The sequence below is a fragment of the Lithobates pipiens genome, unplaced genomic scaffold (assembly GCF_037356315.1).
Source record: "Lithobates pipiens isolate NorthernLeopardFrog02 unplaced genomic scaffold, aLitPip1_a1.2 Scaffold_19, whole genome shotgun sequence".
Classification (NCBI taxonomy): Eukaryota; Metazoa; Chordata; class Amphibia; order Anura; family Ranidae; genus Lithobates; species Lithobates pipiens.
This window is the reverse complement of record NW_027507764.1, coordinates 226,912,543-226,934,762: the sequence shown is the minus strand read 5'-3', so window position 1 is coordinate 226,934,762 and position 22,220 is coordinate 226,912,543. Positions and strand designations below refer to the sequence as shown.

Genomic DNA, 22,220 nt, shown 5'->3' with positions numbered 1-22,220 from the left:
GCAGGAGTTAGTGGGCGATTGGGTGTTGTCTGTTTGCCTGCACCGCAGAATACACACGTATCTACCCTTCATTGCTGTTCTCTAATTGAGCCATCTGCCATCTGCAGGAGTTAGTGGGCAATTGGGTGTTGTCTGTTTGCGAGCACCACAGAATACACCTGTATCTACCCATTGTTGCTGTTCTCGAATTGAGCCATCTGCCATCTGCAGGAGTTAGTGGGCGATTGGGTGTTGTCTGTGTGCCTGCACCGCAGAATGCACCTGTATCTACCCATTATTGCTGTCCTCTAATTGAGCCATCTGCAGGAGTTAGTGGGCGATTGGGTGTTGTCTGTGTGCCTGAACCTCAGAATACACCTGTATCTATCCATTGTTGCTGTTCTCTAATTGAGCCATCTGCCATCTGCAGGAGTTAGTTGGCGACTGGGTGTTGTCTGTGTGGCTCACGTCTGGGGGCTCATGTTCAGGGGACTCCTCAGGAGGACGTGGTGGGTCTAGTGAAGGAGTCACTGATGATGACATTGAGACGAGGGAAGAGGATGCGTTGGCAGCTGCTTTGCTAGTACCCTGAGCCTGGGTGAGAGAGGATGAGGAGGATGAAGAGGGCTTAGACATCCACTTTACCAAGTCTTCGGCATGATGCGGCTCAACACGTCTAGCTGCCGAAAATAAGGACAAGCGTGTCCCATGGCCATGTGCTGATGACGATGCACCGTGTCCTTGACCAGCACTGGTGTCTCTAGACACAGAGCCTGCTTGCCCTCTTTTATTGGCTCGTGCCTGTCTGCCTCTCCTTGTTGGCCTTCCAGACATGGTAATGGCCTGCAGGGAGATGGGAAAACCAGCAATTGGGTAGTATATATTGTGCTGGAGGCACACAACACCCACTAACTCCTGCAGATGCCTTTATTATAGAACACCAGCAATAAAGGGCAGATACAGGTGTATACTGTGCTGTGCTGGAGGCACACAACCCCTCCCGAAAAAAACTGCCATTTTTAAAAACATTTTAGGCATTGACCCATGTCCCCAAACCATTTTTAGGACAATATCTTGCATATTAGCCATTCAAATTAGCACTTTTTATTTCGAATGTTCCAGTCCCATAGACTTCAATGGGGTTCTAAAGTTCGCAGGAATTTTCGGTCCGTTCGAAAGTTCTGGTGCGAACTGAACCGGGGGCGGGGGTGTTCGGCTCATCCCTAGTCCCCAGTAACAAAATCAAAATGTTTTAGTAAAGGGCCTACATGCCCAGACCTAAACGTTTCCCCTCCATATCCCTCAGCTGTAATATGTTGGTGCAATGGTGGTTGATAAAGTCAAGGGACCTGTCACAGGCACTAATTAAAAGTGCTTGCCCTATCTGCACTTTCCTCCATTTGTTGAAACTGTACTATAACTTCCATGAATTAAAAGATATCTATGGATGGAGAATGGGCCGAATAATTAAAAGTCTGCCCCTAGCACTTTTCATTCATGGAAGCTATAGTACAGTGTCTATGAATCAAGGAGGGGCCCGAAAGGGCAGACATAGTTGGCAGCCTTGATTAGTGCCCATAATGAGTCCCTTGACTCTATTAACTCCTGCAGCACCGGAAGATTACAGCTAATGGGTATGGGAGGGGTGCAAAGGATTTTAGCTATGACATCTGTCATCAGCATAAGGGACACTTCAGATTAAATGTAGAAGTACCTTCCTTTGTGTTTTTGTAATTTTACCTAAACTTAGGCTTTAAACATTTCTGTCATATTAGAAAGCCCACAATGACTGTTAACTTTTATGGATGAACCCTTCATAAAATGTTTTTTGTAAAATTAAGGTTTAAAACAAATAATTTTAAAAAATATGTATTCAACAGTTAATCAACTGGCACATTTTAAATTTTAAAACTCATACTTTTCTCTTGTTTTTTACTTTATGTATATCAGACAGGCAAATTCATTTTGTGCTGAGAATATAAAAATTTTCTCTGAATTATACATTTATGAACCCTATGAAAACTTACAAACACTGGGATAAGTCCTTCTGCTTGGTCTTCTGCTAAAGCATTTTTGAGATTCTTTCCACGCATAGTAAAGTTTTCATCTGACGGGATTTTCTTCATTCTTACCCCACTGATTAGTCCAGCCCTTTCCACCGATGAGTGAGCCTAAAATTTCATAGGGATACAAGTTTTGATCAATATAGGTTACATAGTAAGAAAGATAAGGTTTTATAAACAAACTAAATAAAAAAAACAATGATTAACAAGTGTGTCTAGTGCATTATAATATTAATGGGTCTCTCTGTAAAACTAGCCAGCTTTAATAAATGGAGATAATTACAGAATAAGCACAGAGCTGACATCACTAGCAATTGTACTTGTATGTCCATTATTCTTTTTTCATAAGAGAGAGATGAGTAAACTCAAAATGCATTCAATAGTAAATACGCACGTTGAGTGAAAAGAGCATCTGGAGGTCCGTTGCTAAATTACTAGAGTTCTCTGGAATTGAACGCCATTGGGTTGTATTCCAGATATTTGTACCATATTTACAAAGAGGGAGAATAAAAAGTGCAAATTTACATTTATCCAAGTTAAACTATAGGGGGGTTTCTGCAGTTGTAGCTTGGATTAAAACTTCAGGAACTTACTCTTGACAACTGAGCAGAGTGTCTGCGGAGGACAGTGCCATAGAGAAAGTATTGCAACAAAAGCTGCTTTATTTTTTTAAGAACTTGGGCACATTTACTTTTACATTTTACAATAGAAAAAAATAAAAAATAAATAAAAATGGGTCAGACTTGATGTGCTACTTGTTCTTTTTTATGCCATCATTTTTCTGTTTCTGTTGAGCTTGGCATTAATTATTTCTCTGTAAATGATCCAGATTGTAAAACCTCTGCAGAGAATTCAAATAGACCGACTTGGGAATCTCTAGATTGCAGAAGGAAAGGCCAAAATAACTTTGCATTGGATATAGTAGATTGAACGAGTGCACTTTAGCAATGGTTGGATGATTGATGATGCTTTGAAACCACTTTAATGGAAAACAATTTGTATATTGTTTAATTTATATCTCAGCGCTTTGGTATGTAAAGCTGGCCATAGATGGTTCGAATCTCGGTCGATTCTGCAGGGACTGGCTGAGATTCAAGCCATGAATGGGCAGAGTGATTGTACCCAAGATAATCTATCGATCAACTTGGGTGCAGTCAGCCTGTCAGATTTTTCATTTGATTATTGCCAACGGCTATAGCCTCTAGCAATAATCATTGTGTGTTCTCCTAGCAGGGATGGCTTCCCCCCCCCCCCCACTGGGAGAACACAATAGCTATGCCGGAGGGATTCCCCCATCAACGCTGACTGTATTGATGGGGGGAACCGAGTAACTTTCTTTCCTGCAACCTGTGGTTGCAGAAAAGAAAATCGCACCATCTGTGGCTAGCTTAACTTGCTTTCTCCTAATACTCACAGGAATTATAGTCTGTTTGTAGCTATAGAAACCCTTATAACCCAAAGTGGCTATTATGGACAGATCATCTGACTCAATTTATTGCGCCTGTACTTCTTCCAGCTGTCACAGATTGTCAACTAAACACACATACAGATAGATATCAAGGAGCTGCAGTTTTTTTTTTTTTTACAATGGTATGTACTTCCTTCAGTGGAAAACTAGTATGCTAATACGACTCTTACTAGTGTTTTCTTTTAAAAATAACAGTCAACTTATTAAACTAAAAAGACAGTTATAGATCAGTGTTTCTTAGTGCCTTGGATGGTGTTTGACCCTTAAATGTTATCATAATGTTAATGGGAGACAGCATATAAGGTACAAATCCCCCTGACCTTCTACTGTCAGTTTTAGTTGTCATTTTTCATCTCTTATCAGAGTCTATACACAAAGACCAACTCTTTCTCCAGTGCTCTATAATAGCTGGAAGGAGAAGGCACAAGGCAGCTGCCCTTTCAGAAATTAAAACCAAAGCAATCTCTCTTGCCTGTTTAGCCGGAGGCAGTGTAAATATACCCTGCTTAATCCTGCTTCTTAATTCAGGAGGAAGTGCACTCGACTTTATCCTTACTTCATATGTTTAATATTTGACCTGTGTCAATACAATACATTTCGACTTACTGCTTGCATTTCTGATAACCTGTAGATTAACTAAAATAACATTTCATAGAATTATACTATTTTCTCTTCTTTTGTTACAGAAATTGAAACGCCACAATAATATTTTCAGCTTCCTGATTTACTATATGTGTTCAACATTGTATACAATTTTGTTCTAGTGTATTAATGCATATTTTATGAACAAATCTATGTCCATGCATGAGTTGCAGAGTAACCCCCACAAGAATTTTCGTTTTCTTTTTTTCAATGCTTTGGTTTAACCATTGTGAGGCATTGGCTACCAGGATTGTGGACAGTCGATATATGTTGCCAAGGTTTCTCACATACACATAGGTAAGGGGATCCAGGTTTAATCACTGTTATGGGAAAAGCAACCATTTTGCTTTCTTGAAATCTTAAATTCTGTTCTGGGTTCTTTGTAACGCTTTGGTTGGTTAAAGCCCTCCATTACTACGTTCACACCTTACCTGGTAGCCAGACCTCTATTAGTCTCAGCTGTCCACAGGCATTTATATGTGCAAGCTGATTGATACTCAGGGCTCTCTCTACTGTGTTAGCCTTCTGCTGGGTGAAAAGGCTGACTGCAGACAGAACACTAAAACTTTACAACTTCTGCCTGTTTGTTTTGGGGAATCCCTTAGGGGGCTGTTAGTTAGGAACTGACCTAGGTTTCATTAGTAGCTTGGACAAGCAGGTGTTTTGTTCTATGGATTTGCTGTACAATGCACTCCTGCTTTAAAACTGTTTGTTTGCTGGCTTGCTGAATAAAAGTACAGGACAAACTTACTTGGACTGTGCCTGGGCGTCCCTGTATAATGCTTGGTTTACCACTGCCAAAACCAGTTCATCCTGCCCCCTTACACCATAAATAACTGTTTTTATTCCCAATTATACCCTTCTGAACTGTGACAAACATTAATTTGCATTTCAATAAGTTTTTATTGAGAAGAATCAAAAACAGTTCAGCTATATTTTAACACACAGTCACAATCTAATGTAACAATCAGAAAAAAAAGGGTAAAATATGTATTCATATATATTTCCTATTATAGGGATATTAGTAAATTTAGCAAGAATTCTAAAAAATCAATTAAGTTCTTTTCAACCTCTTGAAACCTAGTGCAGCCATAACAAAATACCTATTCTGGAATTATTTTATTTTATTATAGAAATGCACTTTATATGTAGCTTGTGAGATTCTTAAGGGATTGGCTAAGGGCAGCACAGCATTTGTTATTGCCCTTGTTACTGTATAAGTGTATTGTGGTGCTTTCTATCCATTGTCAATTGCACCCAAAAGCACACCTGCAGTGCACTGCATAGTACTTGCGTTAGAAAGCACCACAACACACAGATGCAAAGGCTATGTATTGGGCTGTGTTTTCAAAAATCATGCACAAGCTGCGACAGACAGGATATGGAGCATCTGTGTGTGGCAATCAGCTCTTATCTTCATCTTGCTCAGTTAAAGTGGTTGTAAACCCCTTAAAACCACTTTAACCTACAGGTAAACCTAGATTAAGGCTTACCTGTAGGTGAGAGAAATATCTCCCAAACCTAAAAGGTTTAGGAGATATTTGCAAGAATAGTGGCACCAATGTCTTCGGCACATGCGCCGTAGACATCGGGCGCAGGTGCACTGAGCGTGCCGTTTCTAACGGTGATCATGCCTTTAGCGGCTGCACCAGCGCACATGCGCGGGAGTGACGTCATCATGGCTCTGGTCAGTCACATCGCGGGAGCCATGATACCTGGAAGTCACTCCGGGTATCATGGCGTCGACAGAGGTGGTGACCGAGGACTGCTGCAGAGGCTTCGATCTCAGGTAAGTAATTCATAATGGGCTAGTATCCCACGCATACTAGCTCATTATGCCTTTGCCTTGCAGGGTGTCTTTTTTTGTTGTTTCTTAACCACTTCCCGACCAGCGCACGACGATGTACGTCGACAGAATGGCACGGGCAGGCATATTGGCGTACATGTAAGTGGAAGTGGAGCAGCCTTTCTCAACCTTTTCAACAGTGAAATAGTTCTTTGGTTTTGGGGAACCCCTGCTAAAAATTAGAAATCTACAACTCATGATAAATTAGTGTGATGGTCAGGGGGAAAAATTGTCCTTACACTTGTGGTCATTGGGAAAAATTACCTTTTTACAGATAGCTAAAAAGATCAATGGTGTGAGTGGGAACTTATCTGAGAGGCAGAAATGTCCCAATGCTGAAGGAACCCCTAGCAACTTCTGGAGGAACCCTGGTTGAGAATCCCTGAAGTAGAGACTCAACGCTGGAATAATTCATAGACACTGTTTCTTTGAGGCCAGCAAAGTGCAACCCCCCCCCCCCAAAAAAAAACGACATGCCTAAAAGCTTACTGGATCTTGCAAGTCTAATTAACATATGTACACATTATTTTGGACAACAGTATATATGTTAATTAGGTTTGTGATATGGTATGTAGTGAGCTTTAAAGAGTTATTAAACATTGGGGGATTTACTAAAACTGGAGCACACAGAATTTGGTGCAGCTGTGCATAGTAACCAGGCCTTCAAAAAATACAAGGTTAAGGGATCATCACCAGCATTCAGACTTTATAAAGAATGCAACAAGAAATGTAAGGGTGCAAATAGGGCGGCTAAGATAGAACACGAAAGACACATAGCAGAGCAGGGCAAAAAAAATCCCAAGAAATTCTTTAAGTATGTAAACAGTAAATAAGGGAGGACAGACCATATTGGCCCCATTAAGAATGAGGAAGGACAGCTGATTACAAAGGATGGGGAGATGGTGAAGGTATTGAATTTATTCTTCTCAGTCTTCACGAGGGAATGGGGGGGGGGCTTCAGTAACCACAATTGCAGTGTTTATCCTCATGACACATCACAGGAAGCACCTCCATGGTTAACAGAGGACAGACTTAAAATTAGACTTGGAGAAAAGTCAATGTAGCACCAATATTTAAAAAGGGCCCAAAATACATCCCTGGGTATTACAGACCAGTTAGCCTTACATTAATAGTATGCAAGCTCTTGGAGGGGACGATAAGGGACTATATACAAGATTTTAGTAATGAGAACGGTATCATTAGCATTATTCGGCATGGATTCATGAAGAATCGTTCTTGCCAAACCATCTATTAACCTTATATGAGGAGGTGAGTTGCCATCTAGATAAAGGAAAGCCCATAGATGTGGTGTAACTAGATTTTGCAAAAGCATTTGACACAGTCCCTCAAGTTTATTGAAAAAAATAAGGTCCATTGGCATGGACCATAGGGTGAGTACATGGATTGAAAACTGGCTACAAGGGCAATTTCCGAGGGTGGTGATAAATGGGGAGTACTTGAAATGGTCAGGGGTGGGTAGTGGGGTCCCCTAGGATTCTGTGCTGGGACTAATCCTATTTAATTTGTTCATAAATGACCTGGAGGATGGGGTAAACAGTTCAATCTCTGTATTTGCGGACGATACTAAGCTAAGCAAGGAAATAACTTCTCCACAGTATGTGGAAACCTTGCAAAAAGATCTGAACAAATTAAGGGGGTAGGCAACTACATGGAAAATGGTTTTTAATGTAGAAAAATATAAAATAACGCATTTGGGTGGCAAAAATATGAATGCAATCTATACACTGGGGTATGACCTCTGGGGAAATTTAAGATGGAAAAGGACCTGGGGGTCCTAGTAGATGATAGGCTCAGCAATGGCATGCAATGCCAAGCTGCTGCTAACAAAGCAAACAGAATATGGGCATGCATTAAAAAGGGGATCAACTCAAGAGATAAAATGATAATTCTTCCACTTTACAAGACTCTGGTCCAGCCGCACCTAGAGTATGCTGTCCAGTTCTGGGCACCAGTCCTTAGGAAAGATGTACTGGAAATGGAGTGAGTACAAAGAAGGGCAGCAAAGCTAATAAAGGGTCTGGAGGATATTAGTTATGAAGAAAGGTTGCAAGCACTGAACTTATTCTCTCTGGAGAAGAGACGCTTAAGAGGGGATATGATTTCAATTTACAAGTACCATACTGGTGACCCCACAATAGGGATAAAACTTTTTCATGGAAGGGAGTTTAACAAGACATGTGGCCATTTATTAAAATTAGAAGAAAAGAGGTTTAACCTTAAATTATGCAGAGGGTACTTTACGATAAGAGTGGCAAGGATGTGGAATTCCCTTCCACAGGCGGTGGTCTCAGGGAGGAGCATCAGTAGTTTCAATAGGTTTAACACCTAAACGACCACAACATACAGGGATATACAATGTAATGCTGACATATAATCACACACACATAGGTTGGACTTGATGGACTTGTGTCTTTTCAACCTCACCTATTCTGTAACTATGTGTAACCAATTAGGTTCTAGGTTTTGCTGTCAAAGCTTAAAGGATAAGTTCACCTTTAAAAAAAAAAATAAGCTCCTGCAAACTTTCTGTGTAGCTGTTTGCCTTTACCCCGTAGGCAGTTACTGAATGACAGGAAGGATCAATGCAATACCAAGAGTGCTCATCAGTACCCTGGAAGTTAATTGAGAACTACAAGCCATCAGCTGCAATGGATGTAGGTGTAGTTCTCCCATTCACATAACTCAGTGAATGAATGACACGGGCAAAGCCCCGAACAGCTGCAGTTTTTGTAGGCCTCATGCACACAGGGTGTTTTCACAGCTGCTTCTAGGGGCATCTAACGTTTTATTTTCCTTCCTCTAAACCCCCCTCCATGTTAGCCAATGTGTATGCACACACAGTTTTTTTTTCGCAGCGTTTAGTGGCAGGAGCTTTTAGAGGCAGGAAAAAACTCCACTGCCAGTGAGCTTGAAGCTACTAAAAGCTGCTAAATGTGCCTAAACATTGGTGTTTGAGCATTAATTAATTTCAATGATCAGAATAAATTATTCATTCTGGCCAATGAAATGAATTAACACCCAAAAGCTTAACACCTGTAAAAGCTCCTAAACGCTTTAAAAGCTTTAGACACTTACAAGCATCAGGCATTTTTTCAACAAAAACACTGCTGGCTTTTACTTCATTTACACTAGCAATGCTTAAAATTGAGTTTAGGAGCTTTTAGCGTTTTTTTTGCCAAAGCTCCTAAATTCAATGCCATAAAAGCCATGTGCACGTAGGCTTTTAGGATCTCTTAGGAGCTGCTGTGGTAAGGGGAGGTTTAACCTCCCCTAACCTCCCTCTCCTGAATGCGGAAGAATCGCATTTAGGATAGAAATGTTTTGACTGCTGGCCACAAAATCGCAGCAAAATTGTGGTGTGATTTTGCCACGTTTGGCATTTTCCTGCGGACAGCAGTCATAGTAGTTCAAGTGTACATGAAGCCTTAAAGTGGTTCTCAAGGCAGAATGTTTTTCATCTTAATGCATTCTATGTATTAAGATAAAAAACCTTCTGTGTGCAGCAGCCCCCCTCATAGTTACCTGAGCCCCCTCTCAATCCAGCGATGTTGCACAAGTGCCTCGGCTGTCTGGGACTCCCCATACTGTTTGGCTAAGACACAGCAGTGGATACTATTTTGCTCCCGCTGCTGTCAAAGTCAGTGAGCCAATGAGGAGAGAGGAGGTGGGGCAAAGCTGCGGCTCTGTGTCTGAATGAACACAGAGCAGCAGTGCGGTTTGGGTGACCCCCATCACTCACCCGTCTATCCGTCTATCTGCCCATCAGCCCCGCACTTACCCCATCCAGGCCATGGGTAGCTTTGGCGGCTTCCCCCTGCATCTCCTCTTTGGCACCTCCCCCCTGCTCCCAGCCAATATGATAGCTTCTCCTCTCCATCAATCGGGTCTTAAGGCCCACTTCCTGATTGGCTGGGAGGAGAAGCAGGAAGACAATAGCTATTGTCACACAACTGGGTGGGCTTAGGGCACAGTACTCTGCGCCCCGAGCCCACCCTTTTTTCAAAGCCAATTAGAGCCTCAGGCTCTAATAACGGGTTAAAAAAAATCCATTGAAATCCATGCGTCCGGCACCCTTCATGTAGATTAGGGGCCGACGCATGAATTAGGGTGGCGACCACCACTGTTAAACCGGTTCCTCAACTAAGCACTGCACATTCTATGGAGCCAAGCATGCAAGTGTGTAACATGCATGCATTACTACACAAAAGTGTGTAGTATTGCATGCATGTTAACTCAAAGTGAAGTCCATCCCTGGATATAACGCAGATTCTGTGCTAATATATCCACACCGGGGAAAAAGAAGTTGCATCATCTTTTTCCAGAGGGGACCTACAGCTAGGAATATAATCATGGTGATCTATAAACTCCAAATAATCCTATGCAATGCCAATGCAAACTAGATCAATCTTTATGTATGCACATGCACACAGGACTTCAAATATGGCATATGAACACTTCCTTATTCAGAAAGCAAACAGCACAACTGACACATAAGAATCAGCTGATAAAGTGTTTAAGAGAACAAAGTATCTGTTTGTGTAGAGATGGGAATGGAGAGGAGTTTGCTATAGAGCTCATTTCAAATGTGCACTTTACATTATCAATGGAAATCTTATAAGTGGTCAACTTTGTTTCAGCTGAATTTAGCAATGTGGCTCTAGGCAATTCTACAACATCACAATGATCTAATAGTGCCACTTAATGTGATTTACTATAACTGAATTTGCAGTCCTGTGGTAATTAATACTGATAGAGTTAAATTTATATCTAATAATTGCACACTATTGTGGCCTGGCAGGCAGAGCATATCAAGATGGCTTTTGTTCCAAGGCTCCCTGGAACCATCATTTATTGTAACCATCTAACACTGTTGTAGCCCGTTGCAACTTAAAGCGGGAGTCCGCCGGGAGTCCGCATTTTTTTTTTTTTAAAAGCCAGCAGCTACAAATACTGCAGCTGCTGACATTTAAAATAGTGACACTTAACTGTCCAGCGCGCCCGCGATGTCGGCACCCGAAGCCGATCTCTTGATCGTCTCTCGGGTGCTGCCGCCGCCATCTTGAGTATGGGAATCAGGAAGTGGAGCCTTTCGGCTTCATTTCCCGGTTCCCTACTGCACATGCGGGAGTCGCGCTGCGCAATAAGGATGGACCCGCTGCCTCTGGGATCTGTGTGTTTCCCAGCAGGCAGCGGGGGACTTTCGGAAAGGGGCGTAATCAACGCCCCTTTCCGCAGAGACCTATCCCGGAAGTGGGTGCAGATACCTGTACTGTACCTGTACCTGCACCCCCTCCCCCCTGAAAGGTGCCAATTGTGGCGCCGAGGGGGGGGGGGAGGATTCCAATGAGCGGAAGGTCCACTTTAGGGTGGACCTCCACTTTAACTTTAACAGCTTAGCTTTTTTTAAGATTATTTCTGGTCAGTCTCAATGCACTCTTTTCTTCATTAACACAAGTAAAAATGTTTTTGGCATACCAGTGGGCCTGCATCTGCAATATCGTATATATATATATATATATATATATATATATATATATATATATATATATTGTATATAAAGGGGAAATTACTGTAAGTCCTGAAGTGGTTACAGGTTAATACAGGTATCTATTATATTTGTTTTATACTGTAACAAGCTACCAAGGGTTTTTTCTTCTGATTAAAACTGCTCATAAAGCAATATTTTTATACTTTACTGATTACATGACTGTTTAGCAAAGATATTACAAGTGTTCTTTTACAGCATAATTATTTCATTTACACTCCAAGCCAAATAAATCCTTGTTCTTTTATGTGTTCTCTGCCCAGGTGAACTCCTGCTCACCTCTTGAGGCTCTGTTAAATGTTTGCGCCATATATATTGCTTATTCAGCTTGAGAAAGAGCAGGCATGAGCAAAACTCGCTAATACGCAGTTATAATAGGATTTTAAAACAGCTTACCTGTAAAATCATTTTCTTTGAAGTAAATCACGTGGCACAGAGCCATAGTAGTTATTATGCGGGTTATAGGCCACCTTCAGGTGATGGACACTGCCACGCCCTAAGACAAAAAAATGCACTCCCTATATGACCCCTCCCACCACTGGGAGTACCTCAGTTTCATAGCAAAGCAATACACGTGTATACCAAAAAAGGGAGGGACCTCCGTCCGTGATGTACTTCAAAGAAATTGTACAGGTAAGCAGTTTTAAAAATCCTATTTTCTTATCGTACATCAAGGGACACAAAGCCATAGTAGTTACTATGTGGGATGTCCCATAGCAATGCCAACTGAAGGGAGGGAGACACAACAAAAGTAGGGCAATAAGAGACTAGAGGGCTTATACTGCAGCCTGCAGTACACTGTGCCCAAAGGCGATATCCTCATGACAAGGGATGAGCTTGATGTTCGCACGTTCGGCGAATACCGAACACTATGGGTGTGTGACGTACCAGCGCAGTGCATTGCTGGCTCATGATTGGCCAAGCATGCACTGTGACCCCGCATGCTTGGCCAATCACAGCGCTGGCAGCGAGGAGAGCCATAATTGGTTCAGGCTATTTAGTACACGCCCCACACTATATAAGGCCACCAACGCGGTGGCCTTATGTAGTGTTCCGGCGTCTGCAGGAGTGAGTGGGTGTTGTGTGCCTTCAGCGCAGTATACACCTGTATCTACCCTTTATTGCTGTTCTCTAATTGAGCCATCTGCAGGAGTTAGTGGGTGTTGTGTGCCTCCAGAGCAGTATACACCTGTATCTATGTTTATTGCTGTTCTCTAATAGAGCCATCTGCAGGAGTTAGTGGGTGTTCTGTGCCTCCAGCGCAGTATACACCTGTATCTACCGTTATTGCTGTTCTCTAATAGAGCCATCTGCAGGAGTTAGCGGGTGTTGTGTGCTTCCAGCGCAGTATACACCCGTATCTACCTTTATTGCTGTTCTCTAACCGCGCTCTCTAAATACACACACTTCCCACGTGATACCAATATTCCAACAGATTGACCGTGTTAATAAAATATAAAAAATATATATGTGAAAATAAAGTGCACAGGTGTTTTTAAATGATCATAGTGAACATGATTATCACTAACCCATAAATACAATTGTGAATCACATATAAACTTGCATATTATTAATCCAAAGACTAAAAAATGAAAAAAAATGCATAAGAAATTGATAAAAAAAAAAAAAAAGTCCTCCTTAATAACTGAGTATATCCTCATATAATAGTCCTCAAAACAAATCTGACTCGTGAAGTCAATTATAGACAAATAAAACACCACGTGTTGGTTATAGTGTCCAAAATTTCTGATTCTTTGCTTCATAAACCGTGAGACATGACGTAGTGTACCACCACCAATATCAAGATTGGCTCCTTACCAGATGTCAAAAAATTATTCGCACATCAAAGGATCAGATCATGCTACACATGCTCCTCAGTCCTCCAGAACTCCACCCTCTTCCGAGATCATGGAACAAAAAGGCCAGTAGGAATAAAGTCAGATTATGGAGACTTCCAGGCTGCAACCAAATCTTCTCACTGCAGACAGCAAAACTGCCATCAAGAAGGACAGCAATCTGGCAGTCATGTTCCACAAGCTGCAGCATACTGCCAGGTTTGCTCCAGTGATGAAGAGGGAGGGGATGATGAGGGCACTGACTCCACGTGGGTGCCTGGTAGACGAGAGGGGGAGGAGGAGGAGGCACATCTCCAACGAGGCAGGATGCCCTCCGGGGGACAGCTTAAGGGTAGCATGCGACTGAATCAAACCGCAGTGCTCCGCCTGTGCAGGGCGCTGCCTCTGCGCGTTATTCTAAAAGTTCTTTGGTGTGGGCCTTTTTTGAGACGAGTGCATCAGATCATACCGCTGCTATTTGCAACATATGTCTCAAGCGTATCTCGCGTGGCCAAAACACCAGCTGCTTGGGCACCACATGCTTGACCAGACATATGTTGACCTGCCATGCAGCTCATTGGCAAGCGTACCTCAAAGACCCACACCAAAGAACAAAGCGGATCTCTCCTTGCTCCTCATTAGCTGGGATCTCCAACCCTATTAGACCTTCAGTCCTCTCTGAAACCTGTGCTGAGAGGAATGAAGGTGTAGAATTAGGTGTGTCACAGCCAAGTGCTTGCGGGCACTCTGCCAGCAGTAAACCAACGTCCGATTGTAGAAGGCAAATTTCCCTGCCCCAGCTGCTGGACCATAGAAAGAAGTTCACTCCCAGCCATCCACATGCCCAGCGGTTAAATGCTAGCTTGGCTAAATTGTTAGCACTTCAACTGCTGCCTTTTCAGTGGTAGACTCGGTAGACTCTGCCCCTTTCCCGTGAGTTTGTGCAATGTGCGGTTCCTCAGTGGCAGGTCCCCAAACGCCACTTTTTCTCACGGAAGGTGATTCCGGCTCTCTACCGGCATGTGGAAGGCAATGTCCTTGCCTCGCTGGACAGGGCAGTCAGCGGTAAGGTGCATATTACCACTGACTCATGGTCCAGCAGGCATGGACAGGGACGTTATCTGTCTTTCACAGCCCATTGGGTCACTCTTCTGGCAGCTGGGAAGGCTTCAGGACAAGGTGCGGTAGTGTTGGAGGTTGTTCCGCCACCACGCCTCCAAAATGCTACTACTGGTTGTGACACACCTCTCTCCTCCACCCCCTCCTCTTCTTCTTCCTCCATGGCCTCTTCCAGTGCTCTGTCCTTGGAACCAGTGGTGCTCCGTAGGCGTTCAAGGGGCTACGCAAGTACACAGGCAGAGTGATGCCACCAGCCCAATTTTTCAGCCCCTGTTTAACAGGGGCGTGTAATTACAATCTTTGATGCAATGCTTTGCAGCAGGGCTCATTCCTGCAATCCAACTAGAGTATATGGGAGAGATTGCAGTGTCATGGCACCAGCACTAGTGCCTAAGGCCCCATTTTTCAGCCCCTGTTTAACAGGGGCATGTAATTACAATTTTTTATGCAATGCTTTGCAGCAGGGCTCATTCCTGCACTCCAAATAGAGTATATGGGAGAGGTTGCAGTGTAGTGACACCAGTGCCTAAGGCCCAATTTTCATCCCCTGTTTAACAGGGGCATGTAATTACAATTTCTGATGCAATGCTTTGCAGCAGGGCTCATTCCTGCACTCCAAATATAGTATATGGGAGAGGTTGCAGTATCGTGGCACCAGCACCAGTGCCTAAGGTCCATTTTTTCAGCCCCTGCTTAACAGGGGCATGTAAATACAATTTTTGATGCAATGCTTTGCAGCAGGGCTCATTCATAGTTACATAGTTACATAGTTAGTCAGGTTGAAAAAAGACGCAAGTCCATCCAGTTCAACCTTAAAAACAAATAAATAAAATAAAAAATAATCGTACAATCCAATATACCCAATTTTATGCCCACAATTGATCCAGAGGAAGGCGAAATAAACCCCAGCAGAGCATGCTCCAATTTTCTACAGCAGGGGAAAAAAAAATCCTTCCTGATCCCCCAAGAGGCAATCGGATTTTCCCTGGATCAACTTTACCTATGTTAGTACCCAGTTATATTATGTACATTCAGGAGTATCCAGGCCTTTCTTAAAGCAATCTACTGAGCTGGCCAGAACCACCTCTGGCGGGAGTCTAGTCCACATTTTCACAGCTCTAACTGTGAAGAAACCTTTCCGTACTTGAAGATGAAATCTCTTTTCCTCTAGACGTAAAGAGTGCCCCCGTGTCCTCTAGGTTGACCGTACAGAGAATAACTCAACACCAAGTTCACTATATGGACCCCTAATATATTTGAACATGTTGATCATATCCCCCCTTATTCTCCTCTTCTCAAGAGTGAATACATTTAGTTCCTCTAATCTCTCCTCATAGCTGAGCTCCTCCATGCTTCTTAACAGTTTGGTTGCCCTGCACTTTCTCCAGTTCCACTTTCTCCAGTTCCTCTATATTCCTGCAATCCAACTAGAGTATATGGTAGAGGTTGCAGTGTATAGGCACAATTTTTCAGCCCCTGTTTAACAGGGGCATGTAATACAATTTTTGATGCAATGGTTTGCAGCAGGGCTCATTCCTGCACTCCAACTAGAGTATCTGGGAGAGGTTGCAGTGTTGTGGCACCAGCAAGCAGTGCCTAAGGCCCAATTTTTCAGTCCCTGTTTAACAGGGGCATATAATTACAATTCTTGATATAATATTTCACAGCAGGGCCCATTCTTGTGCCCACTGAGAGTAACTGTGAGGACTTGTAGTGTTGTGGCACCAGCACCACCACCACAACCACCAAAGGCCCAATTTTTCTACCACTGTTCAACAATGGCATGTAATTACAATTCTTGATATAATCGTTCACAGCAGGGCGCTCCAGCAAGAGTTACTTTGAGGGCTAACAGTGTTGTGGCAACACCAACACCTTAGGCCCCCATTTCTGCAGAGCATATAGGGCAGGCCCCTACTTTCAAACATCCACCTTAAAAACGTCTCCTACTTGCAAACGGAAGGAGACAACAGGAAGTGAGAGGAAAAAAGACGGACGGCTAAACAAATTATACAGGGGTAAAAACCCTTCCCTATGTTTTCCTAAAAGCTTAAAAATAGATTTTTTGACTGGAGCTACACTTTAAAAATGTACCAGTTCAAAATTACAAACAGATTCTACTTAACACAACAAACCTACACAATCCCTGTCTTGTTTGCACCGCCTGTATACTCCTGTTCTGAGTATGTAGGGCCTGGGGGCCCCACGACTTTCCTTTTTTTAATATGGGTACGGGGTTCCTCTCAATATCTGTACAAGACACAAAGGGGCTGGTAATGGGCAGGGGGGGCTACCTATGCCATTTTTCTCAATGATTTTCATCCGTATTGCTGGAACCAGATATTACATTAAAACCGCAAGCAGTTTTAAATGACTTTTATCCGTTAAATGTAATTTTGTGCAGGGACTGTTCTAAACACGGAAAACATGTGGCACTTCACAGGCATACTATAGACACCCCCCAGGCACAATATTTAAAGGGATATTTCACTTTTTTTTCACTTTAATCGTCATTAAAATCAGTGCTCCCGAAAAAACGGCTGTTTTTAAAAACATTTTAGGCATTGACCCATGTCCCCTGGGGCAGAAGCCAGGTCCCCAAACCCTTTTTAGGACAATATCTTGCATATTAGCCATTAAAATTTTTATTTTGAACGTTCGAGTCCCATAAATTTCAATGGGGTTCTAAAGTTCGCACTAATTTTCGTTCCGTTCGAAAGTTCTGGTGCGAACCAAACCGGGGGTTGTTCGGCTCATCCCTACTCATGACCTTTTACATCTAATTGATTGAATCTGGTAAATGTATGGACTAAAGGCCAAGTTGCGGCTTTGCAGATCTGAGCCATGGAGGCTTGGTGATGCACTGCCCCAGAAGTACTAAAAGCCCTGGTGGAGTGCTCTTTAATATGAAAAGGTGGAATTTTCCTTTTTAAACCATAAGCTTGAACAATCACTTGACTAATCCATTTAGAAATGGTAGTCTGGCAACACAAACAAAACATCTGTTTTACGAATCTGAGTGGTCACCCTCAAATAGACCTTGACCTCTCTCACCACATCAAGAGAATGTAGTGACCTTTCTTCCGCAGAACGAGGTTCTGAAAAAAAAAAAAAAGGAGGCAGAACAATATCCTGATTTAAATGAAAACCTGACACTACCTTCGCTAGGAAATTAGGATGAGGCCGCAATACAACCTTATCCTTATGAATAATCAAATATGGTTATTTACAAGAAAGAGCAGCCAACTCTGATACTCTTCTTGCAGAAGATATGGCAACCAAGAAAATTATTTTTATCGTGAAGAGGACCAAGGGATTATCTCATATTGGCTCAAAAGGCTGTTTCTGTAATGCAGACAGGACTAAATTCAAGTCCTAGGGGTTCAGGGGTGACCTAACTAGAGGTTTAATCCGCATTACCCCCTGAATAAAGTTACGAACCAGAGAGTGTGAAGCAATTGGTCATTGATAAAACACTGATAAGGCCGACACCCGGCCTTTGATAGTACTCAAGGCCAGCTTCATTTCCAATCCCATCTGCAGAAATTTAAGGATCCTACCCATGACATATTTCCTGGGGTGCCAACCCCTGGATTCACTCCTGGAGACATATGCTTTCCAGACTCTTTAGTATATGACTCTGGAGGCAGGCTTCCTAGCATTAACCAAAGTAGAAACTACTGAAGCTGACAGCACACGGTCTTTCAGAATGTGGTTCTCGATAGCCAGACCTTTAATTTAATCTCTGCAAACTAAGATCTCCTGGGCCACAAGAATCACATCCTTTCCTTCCTGCTTGATCCTGCAAAGAAGGCTTGAAAGCAGCAGAACAGGAAGGAGCGAATAAATCAGTGAAAACTGATCCCACGTAAAAACCAAGGCATCTGTTCCACATGCCATCGGATCCCTTGTCCTTGACACAAAGTTGTTGATCTTGTTGTTGAACCTGGACGCAAACAGATCCACGTCCAGAATTCCCCATCTTTGACATATTGACCGAAAGATGTCAGGGTGAAGAGACCATTCTCCCGGGAATAACTGTTTGTGACTCAAATAGTCCACCTGCCAATTCTCTTTCCCTGGAATGAAGACTGCTGACAGACAGGGAATGTTGTCTTCTGCCCAAGACAGAATATGATTCACCTCTCTTTGGGCCGCACGACTTCTCGTGCCCCCTTGGTGATTGATATAGGCCAATGCTGTGGCATTGTTGGATTGGATTATGACAGGACAATTCCGTAGTCTGAGCGTCCAGGCCTTCAGGGCCAGGCGTACTGCCCAAATCTCTAAAATATTGATGGGCCATTTGGACCATTTCCCTTGGACAGACGCTTCTTCCAGGACTGCACCCCAGCCCAGAAGGCTAGCATCTGTAGTTACCACCTTCTAGGTAACTGATAGAAAGGATTCTTGGATATAAACCACCAATTGAGGCTCTGAGGCACTTTGGGGGATAAACGCATTGGGAAGTCGAGAGTATGGACCTTCTTGTTCCAAGTTGACAGGATATTGTTTTGCAGCATTCTTGAATGAAAATGCGCATAAGGAACAGCCTCGAAAGAAGCCACCATCTTTCCCAACAATTTCATACAGAGTCGAATAGAAGGATTCTTCTTTGCTTTGACCAACTGAATCAGTTCCCTTATACAATTGATCCTTTCCTGGGGCAAAAACATGATCAGCCCCAAGTACTGCAATCTCCTTGATGGTTTTAAGGAGAATTTCTCTAGGTTGAGAATCCAACCTAGGTATTCCAGGTAGCTGACTGCGGTGACCAAACTTTGGTTTAGGCGGGCTACCTATCAAGAGTAGATCGTCCAAGTAGGCTAGTATTGTTATACCTTGAGCCCTTAATCTGGCTAAAGGAGGAGCCAGGACCTTTGTAAACACTTGAGGTGCAGTAGCTAGACTGAAGGGCAGAGCTACGAACTGAAAATGAAGATTTTCAACCTCGAAGCATAAATATTTCTGGTGAACAGGGAAAATCGGCACATGGAGATAAGCATCCTTGATGTCGATTGACGCCAGAAGTTCTCCGCCTTGTAGGATGGAGACTTCTGATTGGATAGACTCCATGCGAAAAGAGCGGATATTCAAAAACTGGTTTAGATCTTAAATGGGTATGACATCCCCATTTGGTTTTGGTACTCTGAAAAGGTTTGAATAAAACCCTCTTCCAAGGGGACCACTGATATCAATCTTTGAAACAAGAGATGATCTAAAGCTAGAAAGAGAGACTTATTTTTTACTGGATCTCTGGGAACATTTGATCTGAGAAAAAAAGGAGACGGGAATTCTTGGAACTCTAGATTGTGACCTAGAGATATTGAGGAAGCCACTCACATGTCTTGACATTGTTCCTGCCAGACCCTTGAAAACTGCAGAAGTCTTCCTCCCACTCAAGCGAATTGGGGTGCCCCTTCAGAAGGAGGTTTTAGTATTTTTGTTTTGTGGGTTTCCTCCCCAGGGCCTCTTTTGACCCTGGGACTGACCCTGATGTTTACCTCTTGAACCTGACGGTGGAAGCCATCCTGACTGCTTGGAGGCTGATGCTCCTGGCACTGGAGAAGAAGCTCATCTAAAAGAAAAACCGGTAAAAGGGAACTTTTCCCATTAGAAATTCTTTGGATGTATTTATCCAGATGGTCTCCAAATAACCGTTCACCGCAGCGGCAACACTCGTCACTCCTGGTGGCTCCCTCTAAACAGCCATATTACTCTCGGGGGAGGATGCCATCTTTTTTTAGATGGTTCTAGGCTTCCATGTCACTGTAGAAGACTTGCTAGAGCCCTTTTTTGAGGTGTTTTTACCCCCCTTCCGACCATAGCCCAATTCACAAAGCAGAGGTACTACCAGAAGAAATCCATCCACTGCTTGAGCAATAGTCCAGCCCTATCGCTGCTATCAGTGCTCAGCCTGATGCAGTAGTAAATGTGTAAAAAAGGAATGCCTGTGTCACCAAACCTCTTTCATGACACCTTTTCTCTTGTGTCCTTCCGAAGCTTGCAGCAGTAACAATGGTGCCTTTTAAATACTACAGCCCCTCTCCTTTCCTTTTGAAAAAGAGCCTTTGTCACATGAGCGTGGGCTTCCGATCCTATGGGATCAGCAGTGAAGGGAAAGAAAATGGCGAAGGGGGGCTTGGAAGCTTCAGAGTAAGGCAGCATGCTGTTTGCGCTTTTTTTTGTGGTGCTTCGCCCAAGAAGAGAGAGAGAAAAACAGCTCAGGGAGGCATTTGATGGGGAGGAAAACCCCCCCTCAGACTTACCGGAGGTCCACTGCTGGCTGGAGGAAAGGAAACTGCTGTTCCCGGACACATCATGGGCTCTCAGAGAAGCATGAGACGGTAAGTGCTCTATATGGCCCCCAGTGGTGACACATAGGCATGACAACATTCACTAAATTTAAAGGACACATTCATAAGAAAATTTCAAAAATGTCTTAGAAAACTCCACTGACCTTTCCCGCTGCAGGGTTTTCTGTGGTAAAACCAACAGACCCAATCTTCACCCTTCACGGTGGGTTCCATTAAACCTTCAGGAAACCCACAAGCCTGGACCTGTAATAGCACCACCGCCAGTAAAACTTTATGGCCTTACTACCATAAGTACTGGATCCCGGGGTCCAGCTCTCTAAAAGAGAAGCGTTTACAGGCAAGACCTCGTCTTAGAGATACAGGATAGCAAACATGATCATGATAATGAAGACTACCAGTAAAAGCAGGTATTTAGCTGGACCAGTACACAAGATACCCGCTGGACATCCTGTTATACAATGAGTTCCTCCTCTTTCACCTGAAAGTCTTGTATCTTTTCTTCTGCAGGGAGTGTTTTGTTTTTAGGCACAAGACAGCTGACCTGCCGGAGACAAGCTTCCAGGAGCTATTGGAGCAAACCCAGAGATAAGGCACAGGAAGACTCCACCGATGCAGTGCTCTAGAGTCGATGGCCTCAGAGGGTTTGCTCAATAACAACAGATATCAACATAGTAGTGATTCTTTCTTTGAGCACAATGACTACTAATGAGGTATTAAGAGTTGGGTTTTAGTTCTAAAGTTACCATGACTCAGGTCCTGTATAGACTTTACAGAAATATTAAATCTAATATCTACTATGTTTTAAAACTATATGTAACTCATACTATAGAGAGACCATTAAGCAGTCAGTCATTAGGAGCTGTGTACATACGATTACATTTTCTGATGGGAAATGTGTGATGACAGGCTGTTGGCAGAAATCCTACCGTTTGTATGCTCCATCGAGCAATTGTTGTCAATTTTCCATGGACAAATTTTGGATAATAGGCTTTAACATTTTCTGCGGACAAATGTCTGTTGTCGGATTTTCTGAGCGTGTGTACACTAGTCTGTTGGACAAAAGTCCAAAGTACAAACACGCATGCTTGGAAGCAAGGATGAGCCAGAAGCGGTGGGTCTTGTAAACTAGCGTTCGTAATGGAGAATTAACATTCGTGATGTGGCGAATTAGGAAATCTCAAAGTGTAGGGCACATTCTCTTCTTCTTTAATGGGATATTATTGAAGTTGCTTTGCAAAAAAAATGTAAATGCTTTTTTTTTTCTAGTGATGTCAAGAATAATATTAATATGCTTGTTACTTTTTTGGTGCCAGTTACCACAACATCATTATGCAGTAGTTTTTAAGATCAAAGATACAACTATGTTGGTGTTGTTAATTTTGCAT

General features: G+C 42.9%; 1 protein-coding gene across 3 annotated transcripts in view; it reads right to left on the bottom strand.

The window, feature by feature from the left end:
- Nucleotides 1–22,220, bottom strand: part of DDC (dopa decarboxylase) — a 232,366-nt gene that overhangs the window by 86,571 nt on the left and 123,575 nt on the right. For all 3 annotated transcript variants that reach the window (XM_077491761.1, XM_077491762.1, XM_077491760.1), the window contains exon 6: nt 2,007–2,150. In XM_077491761.1, the coding sequence (XP_077347887.1) occupies nt 2,007–2,150 (144 nt within the window). The remainder of the gene's footprint in view (nt 1–2,006; nt 2,151–22,220) is intronic.